Raw genomic sequence first — 16485 nt, 5'->3', positions numbered from 1 at the left:
CTGAATTTTAACAAACTAAACATTCTTGTAACCAGTTCTCAGATCAAGAAACAACATTAAGAGCACCCCAGAATCCCCCTCATGCTTTTTTCATATACTAACCCTTCCCAAAGTCACCACTATCCTGACATTTCAGAAGTAGTTTTCTTTATGAAAAAGAAAGGTAAAGACTTCAAGGCTCTAGGAGATCTGGAATATATCTGCCAGTATATTTGAGGATATTTGTTAGTAAAAGACTACTCAAGTCAGAAACATGGTGTGATACCTCTTTAGATTACAGAAGAGGACAATCTCCATATTTGTATATATAATATATGTCAGATTTATGTAAGGTATTTGTTGGATTTTTCTCCTAACTGTGGGATGTCTCTTTTTTTTATTGTAACCTTGCCTATGACCTGCACCCCACACACATATTCATGCTGTTTCATACCTTTGTCCTCTATTAGATGTCTCATCTGTAAACTGTCAAATATTAAGTGGTTATTATTTGAATTTTATCATGTGTGGAAAAAAATCTGTTCTTGTTTTTGACTTGAATAAGTTAGTTTCCTTTGTTACTAAAATACTTAATTTAATAGAAGAGTAATAATTCCAGATAATTCACAGTTAAATATTTGATTTTCAGTATTAAACATCAATGTAACAGAAACTCAAGTTTGTCTAAGTATAGAAGCTTGCACAATCAGACTGCCAGCACCTGAGGTACCACATATTGTGATTTCTACACTTTATTATATTGACTATATACTTTTTATGTTTATTATTGTTACTAACATGTGATTAGGTTTTAATTTTTAACATGAAGGGTGCTAGAAAGGTTTTTATTATCAAAATCTGTATTATTAAATGCTTGATATATTTATATCATTCTAAATCTGCTTCCCCAAAGAAAATATTATTCTGTCCATTTAACACAGGTCTTCACATTATTCCTTTGTTCAAAAACTTTGTTAAGATGGTATCTGAGACTCTCCACAACCTATCCTGCCTTAGCACACACTTCTTGCCTCTTCTTTTGCCTCCAAATATAAAAAGCATGATTTCAGCTCTTATTAAATTTAATATTAATTCCCCTGCCCTTGATATTCTGGTAGCATTTTTTTGCATCTGTTTTTTACACATAATACTTTCTGTCTTCTTGGTAGAAGGATATGTCTTTTATTTTGTGGATTCCCATAGCACCTAGCATAGAATCTTTCACACTAGTGTCACTCAATGTTATTGTCTTTCCTCTAGGCCAGTAGTTCTCAATGGAAGCAGTTGAGGGCAGGGAAATGAATGATTGGCTCCTTATGAGACATTTGGCAATGTCTAGAGACAATTTTGGTTATCACAATGGAGGAAGGATGGTGTTGCTACTGACATCTAGTGAGTAGAGGCCAGAGAAAGGATGCCAATGAGTATCTTCCCCTGCACAGGACAATCATCTTATGCCCACCCACAGAATTATCCAGCCCAAAGTGTCAATAGTGTGGAGGCTGAGAAACCCCAGGCATAGGACAAATGATGCTTCCTTTGCTTAGAATGCCCCTCTGATTGGCTATACGTGTCCTGCTCATCATTTAAGGGCCAACTCAAATGCTACTCCTCTATTCATTTATTTCCATTTAATTCTTTGATTACCTCTTATGTGGATAAGTAACAAAGGACAATGGGTAAGTCCAAGATGAATAGGATCTACTTTTCTGCCCTGAAGAATCACGTAAGCCAGTAGGGAAGATGACCTGCATATAAATAACTGGAATGGGTAACATGACATGTATATCTTGGACTGATGAGGAACCTTCCCAAGGTTCCAAACCCTGTGTGATCTCCCACCCTCATTTAAACCCTCATACTCTCCTGTACCATACTGTCTTTGTTTTCTGTCACTTAGAATACCTGAAATAGGGTAATTTGTAAAGAAAATGACTTTATTTATTAAAGTTATAAAGGCTATGTCCAGTGAGGACCTTCCTGCTGTTGGGGTCGCTCTGCTGAGTCCTGAGGTGGTGCAAGGCATCACATAGCAAGACGGCAGGGTGTGGAAGCTGAGGTCTCTCTTCCTTTTATAAAGCCATGAGTCCTACTCCCATGATAAATCATTAATTCATTAACCTTCTAATCCACTAATCCATGAATGGATTAATCCATTCACGAGGGCAAAGCCCTCATCACCCAATCACCTGTTAAAGGCTCCACATTGGCTCAGCACGATGGCTCACACCTGTAATCCCAGCACTTTGGGAGGCCAAAGTGGGTGGATCATGAGGTTAGGAGTATAAGACCAGGCTGGCCAACATGGTATAACCCCGTCTCTACTAAAAATACAAAAATTAGCTGGGCATGGTGGTGCATTCCTGTAATCCCAGCTACTTGGGAGGCTGGGGCAGGAGAGTTGCTGGAACTGGGACCTGGGAGGCAGAGGTAGCAGTGAGCCAAGATCGTGCCACTGCACTCCAGCCCAGGCTACAGAAGAGCAAGACTCCATCTCAGAGAAAAAAAATTAAAAAAATAAAAATAAAAAAGGGTCCATCTCTCAATACTGCCACATTGGGGATTAAATCCAAAATGAGTTTTGGAGGGGACTCATAGTCAAATTGTAGTTTATACTCACATACGTATTTCTATTTTTATACCTCTGATTTCCTTATAAGAAGCATCATGAAGACTAATATTGTGGCTTATTTACCTTTGAATTTTCTACAGATGATACTTCTGTATTCTACACCTCAGTTTGAACCAATTTAGAGATTGACAGAGGAGTAAGACATAAATAGAGATCAGAATATCACCTGTATTACTAGGGTGAGATTATAATTTATCCTCGAAATAGGATGCTTCTGAGAGTGAAAGGGGCACTAACCTGATGAGATACTGGCCCAACATGCACGAACTGGGATATAGAGTCATGCTGTTCATTACTGGCAAGGAAAAACAGCTCTTGGAGGACATGGTTTATCTGAACCTTAGAATTAGGCAGACTTACCTACCCACTTATTGCAGTAGTGGAAAAACCACAGGCCTCCCTTGGGAGACCAGGCACTGGTTCTGATATGACAAAGAGAATGCAGAACACCACTCTCTGCCAGCAGGCCAACTCCCAAGAGGAAGGGGAGGAGGTGAGCCAGCATGCCTGGTTATTCATCCCAATTTTACCATCTGTATTAGTCCATTCTCATGCTGCTCTGAAGAAATACCTAAGACTAGATAATTTATAAAGAAAGAGGTTTAATTGACTCACAGTTCCTCATGGCTGGGAAGGCCTCAGGAAACTTATAGTCATGATGGAAGGGGAAGCAAGCACGTCCTTCTTCACAAGGTGGCAGGAGAGAAAAGTGCAGAGCAAAGGGGGAAAGGCCCTTTATAAAACCATCAGGTCTCGTGAGAACTCACTATTACAAGAATTGCATGAGGGTAACTGCCCCCATGAGTAAATTACCTCCCACTGGGTCCCTCCCACAATATGTGGGGATTATGGAAACTACAGTGCAAGATGAGATTTGGGTGGCAGTGCAGCCAAACCATATCACCATCCATATGCCCTAGGGAGGAATGAATGACAGAGCAGAATGATTCCAGGAATATGTGTTAGTAGAGCTTTCTGGGCATGGAAGGAAACACCAAAAATGGGGCAAACACATTCTTCTCCTCTATTCAACATTATACACTCAACATGTACTTGTTAAATTAAATCGATTCTCTAAATTATGATTGTTCATCAGCTTCTCTGAATCTCACTTTTACTTACGTTTTTGATATGGTGTCTTACACATTCTGACTGCTACAAAAATTAGTTTCATATATACTTATGTTCCCACTAAATTGTAATCTTTTTGAGATTCTAGGTCCTGTGTTATTCATTTTTATTCCCCAAGGAGCCTAAAAGATAATTGCATTTGATTTTCCTTTTATTAAAATCTGGCATTGGTTATGTTAACCAAAAAGTGACTGAGGCAGATCTCAGTTGACTCAGGTTTATTTTGCCAAGGTTGATGACACGCCCAGGGAAAAGAAATACAAGTTACAACAGGATCCGTGCCCTGTGCTTTTTCCAAAGAGGGTTTTGAGGACTTCAGTATTTAAGGGAAAAGAACAAGCAGAAGGTGAAAGAGGAAGGAGAAAAAAGAGGAGGAGGGTAGGCAATGAGGCAAATGCTTATGTTCTTGTGAGGCTTTGATTACAGCTGAGTGAATCTACATTATACACATGAAAAGGGGTAGCGGAAAAGTCAATTATGAATTTCTCTCACTCAGTAGATCTACATTTACAGTAATAATCTGAAACTAAGCTGTCTGGGAATGAAAGGAAGGCAGGGGTTTTTTGTCTCTTGTTTTTGCGTGATTCAGTTACCAAGCTTAATGTTCCCTTTGGCATAGCGAGTTTGGGGTTCTGAGATTGTGGTTCTTTCCTTTCATAGTTATTAGGTCAGGTTGTGGGGAGGGGAGAAATAAGGATGAAGAGGTGAGAAGGAGGATGTTTCTGGTTTCTCTTCCCTCCAGTTTATTTTGTTTGCTTTCATTCCCCTTTTCAAAAATCTACCATGGCCTCCATTGACTATAAGATGAAATCTCAGCTGTTTACTATGATATACAAGGTCTTCAGCAAACTGATCCAAACCAACCTTACTTATAGCCTCATCTCCCATTACTGCTCTCCAGGTAGCCAAATTATGAATTGTTTCTCAAAGATAGTATGGTCTTTCATCCTTCCATGTATTTTATCACACCGTTGTCTAAGCCTGTAATTCCCTTTTTCTGCTCATCTTTCAAGGCTTATCTCAGACATCACCCCTTTGAAGAATTCCCCAGCTCCTAAGTCTCATCTCTCTTGGTGCTCCCTGTATTGTTTATCACATATTATCTATGCAAATGTCTCACTAAACTGAGAAGTCCTAGAGGGAAGGGTCTGTGTCTTATTAATCTTTCTATCATAGGAGCCTACTCTAGTGCCTGTCACTCACTTTAGTAAAGATTTATGGAATGAATGGAGCATTGACTGGAGTGAAAGACCAATTTATTTTTTGAACTAGGTGACTTTTGTTTCTAAATTCTTTTTTAATTCCTCTGGGCTAGAGATTGGAGTAGTTTTCTAAATCCTGACCTTTGACCTTATTTAGAAAAATTTTAAAGCAGTTTATTATAATTCATTATGAAAAATGGGATTTCAGCCCTTATTCTTTACAATTTAAATAGAGATCAAAAAATTTAAGAGGTAATTGAAACAGTAATTTACTCATTTCTCAAATTTTGGGCTGTGCTAAACTTTAAAATAATACTTTCCTGGAAGTAATTAAATGTTTCTAAAGGAATTTATATGCACAAGTTGCCATTTTACTGTTTGGTGCATTGAGATTATAATTGAATCCACAGTTACATGAGGGATATATTTCAGAAAAGCATTATGTAATATTAAACTGTTTGCCTTGAAATTTAATATATGGAAAATTTGGGAAATGAGTGCCTCGAAACAAATTTCTATTTATTTCATAGATGGATATTTACTGGGTACTACTATGTATATATGCCAAGTGCTGATGGAAAACACCTTTTCCTCCCAGAATGTTTTATCTAGGTCAGAAGAAAGAAGAGCATACACACATAAAACTCACCAGAAGAAGGGAACATTTACTGAGTACTGGTTAATATTCACATACCCAGAAAATTCAGTGTAGGCCTAGAATCACATTAAAATTCTCAGATCTGCACTTATTAGCAGTGCCTCTTTGGCATGTTAGTTAATCTCGCAGAATCTCCATTTTTCTTATAAATTGGAGATAATGATATCCCTTTTAGGGTTGTAAGGAGGTTATGGGGTAAAGTACATTAAGGGCCTAGCATAGTACCTGACAGTAGAGGTTAAAAAATGATAGCTATTGTTATTATTTTATAAATAAGTAAATTAAGACACAAAGCAGTTAAGTAAGTTGCTCTGGGTCATAAAGGTAGTAAGAGATTCAGGATCTGAGTTTGTCCTTCAACTCTGTTCTTTCTACTATACCATGCTTCCTTCACCTAGCCTTAGGTTTTTTGGTTCAAATTTGTATGTCCCATAGAGCCTTACAGAAATAGAAACCTAATATTTGTTAAATAAAAATACAATTAAAAAACAATGTTTGGTAATGGAGTATCAAAATTTGTGTTATAGGAACTATGTTACTTCAGGAATTAAGAGAAAAAGAAAATGTCTGAGGGAATCATGTGAAATCTTTGGAACACGTACTATTTTTCACCCTTTTCTTCTTGAAATAATCTCCTCTCTTGATTTCTCTGAAACTGATTTTTCTAGAATCTCCTGGAATTCATTTATCCTCATTCATTTATCATTTTAAATGTTGCTGTTTCTTAGGGTTCCATTTTCAGCCCTCTTTTCCTTAGCAGGCTCACTCATTTCAGTGGCTTCAGCCTATACACCAGTACCTCCCAAATATTCTTGTATAGTTGTAACTTTTCCGTCATCTCTTGGATACTTTCAAATGAATGTACTAATGGCAGTCAGACCCAATTATGTCTAAAATTGAATGTATTTATTTGTCACCTTCCTCAACCCCAAATCTGTTCCTCCTGTGTAATTATTCTTTTCATTAGTGGCGTCAGCAGTCAATAATTTACCTACCTAAAGACTTCAGAGTCATCCTTGGCTTTCCCTCTTTCTCCCTTTCTCTTTCCAGTTATTCTTTAATAGCCTACTCTGGTCTCTGAAATGGACTCCTCTCTGCCTCCGTTTCTGTTGCTCTAATTCAGACTCCCTTTTTTTACTTGAACTATTAAACTAGTCTCCATATGGGCCTTGTTTCCAGCCTTTCTCCTTCAAGTTTATTATCTAATTTTTCCTTACAATGTCAACAGAGTTCACTTTGTAAAACAAAGGTCCCCAGCCTAAATATTTTTAGTATTTCAACATTGCCTAGAGAAAATTAAGTCTAAATTCTTTAGATTGGCATTATAAGGAGAAAATAATATTTATTGAATACCTGCTTTTCAGTATGGTTTTGGTCATCATATAAGGGCACTTTATAAATATTTGCTAAATAAAGAAATACAAAGGGTTAGCATTCACAGTCTCTTGGAGTATATGGTGAACAGTTGGGTGGTTTGCCAGTCTTTAATCTGTGTTGAGAAAGACCAATGTAAACAGTAAGTACTGGTACTTATTGAGGTCCCTGCAGCAATTGACTTGAGTCTCTGAATACTGTAGAAAGTACCCAGAGGATATATACTCAAGCTATATAAGTAGGTGTATATGGAAACCCATAAACTTTAAACATTTGAACCTGATACCTAACTTCTGTGAATTCAATTTTAAGTTCTGTTTTCTCTCAGTTTAGTCCTCCCTCTGCAACCAGTCTTTTCTGACATTCATAACCATGCCTCCTCTAACCATGTTTTTATCACACATTTCAGGCAACTGATCTCTTAAGCACAGTACATCACAGTGCAAGATTTATCTCTTGTGCACGGGAAAATATGTGTCCTTATTCATTCTGCGTGTCCTTGCTCTTTTACCTCACAACGTAACTAGCATATCTTATCTTCCTCTTCCTGCATCATGTTTTCCTGCTCTTCCCTGCTCCTCCATTTCCATTAGTCTTAATGAATGACATAGGAACTCAGAGAAGGATCAGTCACTGGACATGGAGAAGATGGGTCTAGATCCAGGCATTAGGACCTTATTGGTAGGAGTCCAGGCAATAAAAAGTTGTCTAGTTTAGTTGGACTTCCTTGAAAAGTAGTAGGCAGTGAAGTTAGAACATCGTTTCCCAAAAGATGTTAGGTGGTTGGTTAAAAATGGAGTAAGGGTTTATGAATCATTCTGTCTAATCTTAATATAGTGTCCTTTCACCCATTAATACCTTATTTTTTCACCCTCTTTGAGGTCTCTTTATATCTTTGGCTAACTGGAACAGTGCCTCTCAGGGAGATTTTCCAGGGTAAGAGAGCTGTAATTGGCAAACTCTTGTAGGTTAAATACAAGCCAAAATGCCCTACAGGGAGGACACTGGAGGAACAGGGAAGAAAGTGTTCTAGGAAGCTGGGTGGGGTATAAAAGGAGACTGGAGCATTGGCTCTGTCTTTTCTCCTCCAAAAGACCAGATGGAAGTATAATTCCCTTACTCATCCTCCATTTAAAAAAAAAAATTGAGGTTAAAAGCTATTATTTTAAAATATGAACACCTTCCTTTGGAAGAGATTCAACTTTCCTGCAATTAACATAATTTAAAAAAACACCTGAAAACCAGCTAAAATCACTGCAAAATAGGAGTTTGGGCTTGGATGGTAAGAGGGAAAGCATGAAATACTTCATATATTGTATAAAGGAGAAGCAGGGTGAGCTGCAACTTTGACTACTTATGTAAAGTGGTTATGCATGATTCAATGTAACTTAAGTCTTTAAAACTACTTTATAACCTACTATGTGCATGTAACAAATACGTATCTTTTAAAATGTTTCCTTTTTTGCCAAATGATTTGAGGACTTACAAGTCTTATTTCTATTAAAAGCTAAAAGAGTTTGAGATTTCCCAGAATATTATAAGGGATTTTCATGCTAACAAGCGTGCTGTCATTGAGAGACATTCCATTTTAAGCAACTGGTGCTACGTTTTGCCAAGGTGAGATTTCAATTTGTAGTATCTAGGGTGGGTTCAAAATATGGTAGTTTCCCTTATTTTGCTTCCTTAACATTGATATGTGTAAAAGTATAAACCATTTTGGTGAATTTTAAAATACTGAATTATGACTTCACAAAGGTATTGAAACAATATTGTCATATTTACAAAAGCCATGAATTTTCTTTATCAAATTACTAATTTATTATATATTCGCATCTTATTAGATCTAGTTTCAAAAAGGTAATATTTCTATATTTCTCATTATAAAATGAAAACTATCAAAATAATATTAATAAAACATCATAAACTTGTATCTAATAATGATTCATTATAATTTGATATGAGCTGAGTTTTAAGTTTGTACTATTTTCAGGAAAAAATAATTTGTTACTAGTATAAGCAGGACTATTGGGATAAAATTTTAAATTGCTTAGGAAAAAGAACTTCAGTAGCATACACCTAATAATTCAGTCATTGAAGCTGGGAGGAGGTAGGTAGAAAACATAGGTTTGACTCTAATTCATTCACCCCCTTACAGACTTTTCCCTGAAGTCTAACAATTACCAGCAATATCTTTGGGTGGAAAAATTTATTAGTCATTATTTTGTGTTTACAATTGGCACATTGTCTACAACAATTTAATTTAGTTTTTTCTGGTAATTCTAGTCGTTAAAATATAATACAAATAAAGACCATACATGACAAACCTGTAGCTAACATCATACTCAACAGTGAAAAATTGAAAGCTTTTTTCTCTAAAATCAGGAACAAGACAAGGATGCCCACTGTCTCCACTTCTGTTCAACATAGTACTAGAAGTCCTAGCTAGAGCAGTTAGACAGGAGAAAGAAATAAAAGGCATCCAACTTGTAAAGGAAGAAGTTGACTTGTTGCTGTATGCAGGTGACATGATCTTACGTATAGAAAACCCTAAAGACTCCACCAAAAAACTGTTAGAACTAATAAACAGATTCAGTAAAGTTGTAGAATACAAAATCACACAAAAAAGTAGCATTTCTATATACTAACAACAGACTATCTGTAAAAGAAACCAATGAAAATAATTTTGTCTGTAATAGCTACCAAAAACATACTTAGCAATAAATTTAACAACCAAGGAGGTGAAAGACCTGTACACTGAAAACTACATATCTGTGAAAAAGCACAGATAACAAAAGCAAAAATAGACAAATGTGGTTACATCACTGAAAAGCTTCTATATGGCAAAGGAAACAGTCAACAGAGTGAAGAGACAACTTACAGAATGAGAGAAAATATTTGTAAACCGTCCATCTGATAAAGAGCTACTATCCAAACTATGTAAGGAACTCAAATAACTCAATAGCAAGAAAACAAATAACCTGATTTTAAAATGGGCAAAGCCCTCGAGTAACATTTCTCAAAAGAAGATATTTAAGTGACCAACAGGTGTATGAAAAAATGCTCAACACCACTAATCATCAGGGAAATGCAAATTAAAGTCACAATGAGAGATCACCTCATACATGATGAATGGCTATTATCAAAATGACAAAATATAACAAATACTGGCAAGGATGTGGGGAAAAGGGAACACTTGCACACGGTTGATGAGAATGTAAATTAGTTCAGCCATCATGGAAAACAGTATGGAGGTTCCTCAAAAAATTAAAAATAGAACTATCTTATGATCTAGCAATCCCACTACTGGTGATACATACAAAAAAAATTAAATCAGTATGTTGAAGAGATATCTGCACCCCCATGTTCATTTCAGCGTTATTCATAACAGCCAAAATATAGAATCAACTTAAGTGCCCAGCAACAGATGAATGGATAAAGAAATATGTGGTATATGCACAAATAGAATAGTAGTCACCCTTAAAAGAGAAGGAAATCCTGTCATTTGCAACATGGATGGATCTAAGGGATATTATGTTAAATGAAATAAGCCAGGCACAGAAAGACAAATACCTTATGACCTCACTTCCTTATGGACTCTAAAACAATTGAACTCTCAGAAGCAGAGAGTAGAATAGTGCTTACCAGGGGCTGGGTAGGTGGGAGTGAAGGGGTGGATTGGGGAGATGTTGGTGAAAGGATACAAAATTTCAGTTATATAGGAAGGATTACTTCAAAAGATCTATTGTACAGCATAGTGACTATAATTAATAAAAATGTATTAGGTTGGTGCAAAAGTAATTGCAGTTTTTGCTATTGAAAGTAATGGCAAAAATCGCAATTACTTTTTTTACATACATATTAAAAATCACTAAGAAGTGGTGAGGTGGCTCACATCTGTAATCGCAGCCCTTTGGGAGGCCAAGGCAGGCAGATCACCTGAGGTCAGGATTGAGACCAGACTGGCCAACATGGCAAAACCCTGTCTCTACTAAAAATACAAAAATTAGCTGAGCATAGTGGTGCGCGCTTGTAATCCCAGCTGGTGGCTAAGGCAGGAGAATCGCTTGAACGATGGCTCGAACCCGGAAGCAGAGGTTGCCATGAGCTGAGGTCGCACCACCGCCCTCCAGCCTGGGCAACAGAGCGAGACACTGTCTCAAAAAATAAGTAATAGCACTAAGAGTACATTTTAAGTGGTCTACCACACACACAAAAAGGTATGTGAGTAAATGCATGTTAATTAGCTCGACTTAGCAATCCACAATGTGTACATTTTTTGAAATATGTCATACATGATAAATAATATATACTATTTTTATTTGTCAATTAAGGCAAAATAAAAAGATTTAGTACAATGTGTTTGAAATTTGAGATGTTTAGTTTACTATATATAGCTAGTGAGATAGTTGTTAAATCTTTTTTGAGCACTTTCTAAATCACGTAGTTGACTTATTAAACTGTATTTAAGCATTGGCTCATAATAGCTTCCTCTCATTTTTCATAGTATGAAAATGGGACAAATTATAAATATTTTTCATGCCATCCCCCCTGACTGTCCTTTTCACTCATATGGAGATTTCCAGAGACACTGGGATGCCCTGGTAAGGAATGGAAATATATGTTACATTAGAAGTTATTTGATTTTTGTTTATTGTAACTTAACCTAAGTTTGGCTTTCTCCAAGATATTTAATATTTTGTGCTTAATTTTTAGTATGGCTATAAACTTCCAGATGATAGTGGAAAAATTAAAATATACTGCAACATCTATTTCAAAATGCTCGGAGAAAGGACCTTCACATATCCTTTACACACCAACTGAAGCAGATGCTGTCTGCCCACCTTATAATCTAGTTTTGCTCCCACTCTCGTGTCATACTTTGCAACCTTCTTTCTCTGTGTCTAACTGAAACTATGGTACATTTCCTCCTACTTCTTATCTGCACAAGTGTTTTTAGTTTGCTTAGAATATCTTCCTATTTTTATTTGAGGATGAGCCTAATAAGGATATTTTCCTTAAACACCATTTCAACAATTTAGAAAACAAAAGTTAGAAAAAAATGTGTACTTAGAAAGGAAGAAAGCAATCATGATTCTCCTTAGCCAAGTGCTCCCTCCAGTGGCATTTCAGATATAATTGAAAGGGTTAAATTAAAAGTTTAGGTTGTAAACAAAAACAAGACTTTTCTTTTGAGGAGATTATCTAATTTTATAGGCAAATTTTCGATGATTTGACTTATACTTAATTGCACCACATTGACTTAAGAAAATATCTTTTAAACAATATTTTTTAAAATCAAAATATACACACGAGAAGAGCATAAGTGCTCAGGCGAAACTCTTAAATCTTAGTACTGATTTCACCATTTCTATCTTCTGACCCTGCTGGAGTTTAAAAATGGAAGAAGGAAGAGCCTTAGTGTTGTCTTTTTGCATTCTATGTTTCCTAAGCCAAACTTATTTTAATAGTAAAACTGAGGTTAACATATATCAGTTATTTTATTTCATTAGATGCCAACATATTATTCAAAATCTTCTGAATATGTTTCATCAGAAAAAGTATCTGCTTTCTCAAAGAACTGCTTTTGCAGCTTGAATACAATCTATATGTGTTGTTTCTCTGTCCTGAATTTTTAACTGTTTTTGGAGGTGCAACCTGTTCATTGTTTATTATAATTCTTATTTTGTAATTGGTAAGGCTTATAGTATCTTCCTTATAAATCGTTTTTGGAATATCGTAGTTGCCCTTCCATTTAGAAAGCCATATAGTAAGATATTATGAATTGTCTTGATTTGGAATGTTAGAATAGAAGGAATGAAGATCCCTATGAGAAAACATACTTTCAGCTGTGGATGGTATCAGATAAGCAATATTAAAGAGTTAAGATATATTTATGTGTGCCTTTTTAACATTGCTACTTTAATACTTTTTAAAATCCCATAAAAAATGTCCACCTCTTCTGTAATAAAATCAGACATTGTTCTTTAACATTGTTCAGATATCCTCTCAGTTGCATCAGAAGTCAGCCCATGCAGTTCTTCCCAAGGGTAGATTCGGAAGTTATGTTGAAAAGTTTTCTTTCAGATTTAAAATCTAAATTGCCCCATATATGTGGATTTCCCCTAAAGATGACAAGTAAACCGTGCTACTACACACAAGAACTAACTAAACCTAATATACAGGTAAGAGATCTCTTGTCCTATCTAGTTCTCCAAGACATACTATTCATCTATTTTACTTGAATCTCTTGTCTTCTGGGGTGGAATACCCAACCCAATGTGCAGTTAATTATTTTCTTTCAGTTCAATGTTTCCCTAAAACTATTTGTTATTATTATTACTATACTTAGTCATTTGTTATTATTATTATATTTAACACGGTATTATAGTAGTAGTTGTTTACTGAAATGTTTCACCTACATCAAAGATATAAATGAGTTGGGTTATTGGAGATTAAACAGACAGAGTTTTATGAAGAGTATTTATTTGGAGATACTGTGCTACCAGTACAAGTTCAGTTAAATGGAAGGTAAGATGCCTGCCCCTCACCAAATCAAGTAAGTTGAGGCTTCTACGGAACCACTTAGAGATTGAAGTATGACCCCTGCTGTATAAGGAAAACAGAGGGCTAGTGTCTGGCTCCTGTCTGATTTCATTAAGAAATTAATACAATTGGCTGTCTGCTAATGGACAAATCAAAGATGAAATGGCCATATGGGGATTGGGCTACATCTCAGAGTTTGTCAGAACAAAGCTGTTGAAGACTTAACTTGAAATCAGATTCACGGTTTTTATTTTTACTGAGGCTGGAAACTATTGGGGAGGGAGGGTGTTTTCTACTGAGTTTGTCTCCTCTGCATTTTTAAAATCTATTCTTATGATGACATATGGCACACATATAGAAAAGCAATACTGTATAGCTTAATGAATATCAAACGTCCATGTAACTATCACACAGATAAAACATAGAACCTTGCCAGGACTTAGGAGCCTCCTACTTAACACCTTCCTAGTCATAACTCCTTTCCTCCTCCCAAAAGGTGACCACTACTATGGAAATTATTCCTTGTTTTGTTTTTATCAACTAAGTATGTGTCCTTAAACATCATATTTCATTTTGCCTGCTTTTGAACTTCATGTAAAATAAATCATAGAGTATGTGTTCCTTTGTGCCTGGCTTTTTTGGCTCAGCATCATGTTTGTGACATTCATCCATGTTGCTCCACTTAGCTGTAGTCGGTTTCTTTTCCTTTATATGTAGCATTTTATTATGTGATTATGCTGCAATTTATTCAGAATATTATTGATGAGTATTTGGATTGTTTCTCTTTGGGGGCTATTACTAGTAATACTGTGATGAACGCTCTTATATGTGTCTGCTGGTGCTCATGTACGTGAAACCTCCAGGAGTAGAATTGGTATGGGTGTTCCCAACTTTGCTGGCTACACCAAACTGTTTCCCTAACCAATCTGTATTCCCCTCTGCCCCAAGGCAGTATAGGAGAATTTATACTGCTTCACATCCTTGCCCATTTTTGGTATTGTTGGTCTTTAATTTCAGCCTTTCCGATAGGTGTATTTATTATTGTGTGTTTTTGATTTGCATTTTCCTGATTATTAATGAGATTGGACATCTTTTCATATGTATTTTGGCAATTTGGATTTTTTTTGAAATGCCATTCTTTCATTTTTCTACTGTGTTATGTGTTTTTTTTTTTATTGATTCATACGTATTGTTAACATAAGCCAGGTATGAGTTTTTCATCAGTTATACACAATTATCTTCTTTCATCCTATAAGATGCTTTCTCTCTTAAAGGTGTCTTGGTGTCTTAATAGTATCTTTTGGCAGCAGGTCCTAATTTATAATCAAAATGATCAATCTTTCTCTTTATGGTTGCTACCTTTTGTACCCTGTTTAGAAAATCTTTCTGTACCCCAAAGTCATGAAGGTATTCTCCTCTAATATCATCCAATAAAAGGTTGTTTTGCACTCACATTTAGATCTGCAATGCAATTGGAATTTATTTTTGTAATATGATGTGATGTAGGGAGTCAGATTTCTTTGATATGGATATCCATATGTCCAAGCCAAAAATAAAAAACACAATTCTTATCCCAGTACTTTTTCCCCAATAGTTTTTCTCCCCTCAGTACTTTGCAGCACTACCTTTGTCATAAATCCAGTGTCTTTGTGTGTATGGTATTGTTTCAGGCCTCTTTAATCTCTTTCTCTGGTCAGTTTGTTGATCCTAGCACCAACACCATGCTTTTAGAATTGTCTTAATTATGTAATCTTAAATTTTATATTTATTATAGTGTTTTAATCTTAAATTTTATAAGATTTTTGAAATACGATAAAGCATCTTATCTATTGATCTGTGCATTTCCATACACATTTAGTTTCGACTTGTCAACTTACACATAGACACAGACACACTCGTGCACACACACATAGAGAGAGACAGAGAGAGCATGTTGGGATTTTGATGGGAATTTCATTGAGTCTTACAATCTAAGAATATTGTATATTTCTCCACATATTACATATATATTATTTAATTTCTCTCAATAATAGTTTATAACTTTATGTATAGGGAAGTCTTTTATACTTCCTATACATAAATTACTTCAAAATGTATTAATTACATGAATTATTTTAAAATGTATTAACTTTCTAAGATATGGGAATTTTCTAGCTATCTTTTTCTTATGTGTTTCTGGCTTAAATACATTATGAGCTGTCAGTCGGTTGCTTAGAAGTGTGTTTTAATCTCCCAACATGATGTGGATTTATCACTTTTCCTACTTTCAGATTTTGCTTTATGTATTCTGAGACCACAATATTATATACATGTAAATTTAGAATTGAGAGTTGTTTATCTTCCTGGTCAGGGGTCAACTCCTCCTACTGTTAGTTAGAGAAAAATTGTACAAAAACCTGACAATCTAGACACAAAGACCTACAGGCAAGGTCATCTCCTTAGAAGGGAGAGTGAGTGGGAGGGTGGAGCCAAGATGGCCGAATAGGAACAGCTCCGGTCTCCAGCTCCCAGCCCCAGCGACACAGAAGACGGGTGATTTCTGCATTTCTGCTTGAGGTACCGGTTTCATCTCACTAGGGAGTGTCTAACAGTGGGTGCAGGACAGTCGGTGAAGCGCGCTGTGCATGAGCCGAAGCAGGGCGAGGCATTGCCTCACTCGGGAAGCGCAAGGGGTCAGGGAGTTCCCTTTCCTAGTCAAAGAAAGGGGTAACAGACGGCACCTGGAATATCGGGTCAGTCCCATCCTAATACTGCGCTTTTCCAACGGGCCTGGAAAATGGCACACTAGGAGATTGTGTCCCGCACCTGGCTCGGAGGGTCCTATGCCCACGGAGTCTCGCTGATTGCTAGCACAGCAGTCTGAGATCAAGCTGCAAGGCGGCAGCGAGGCTGGGGGAGGGGCGCCCGCCATTGCCCAGGCTTGCTTAGGTAAACAAAGCAGCCAGGAAGCTCGAACTGGGTGGAGC

At 36.4% G+C, this 16485-nt stretch overlaps 1 protein-coding gene across 1 annotated transcript in view; it reads left to right on the top strand.

Moving 5' to 3' along the window:
- The window catches only part of C1H18orf63 (chromosome 1 C18orf63 homolog), a 48349-nt gene that overhangs the window by 14951 nt on the left and 16913 nt on the right, over window positions 1–16485 (top strand). The window contains exons 7-11 of the mRNA XM_055296470.2: window positions 629–705; window positions 8484–8593; window positions 11481–11577; window positions 11690–11775; window positions 12975–13158. Coding sequence (XP_055152445.1) covers window positions 629–705; window positions 8484–8593; window positions 11481–11577; window positions 11690–11775; window positions 12975–13158 — 554 coding nt within the window. The remainder of the gene's footprint in view (window positions 1–628; window positions 706–8483; window positions 8594–11480; window positions 11578–11689; window positions 11776–12974; window positions 13159–16485) is intronic.

Source organism: Symphalangus syndactylus, chromosome 1, assembly GCF_028878055.3.
Source record: "Symphalangus syndactylus isolate Jambi chromosome 1, NHGRI_mSymSyn1-v2.1_pri, whole genome shotgun sequence".
In the NCBI taxonomy this organism is placed as follows: domain Eukaryota; kingdom Metazoa; phylum Chordata; class Mammalia; order Primates; family Hylobatidae; genus Symphalangus; species Symphalangus syndactylus.
This window is presented reverse-complemented; position numbering and strand designations above follow the sequence as displayed.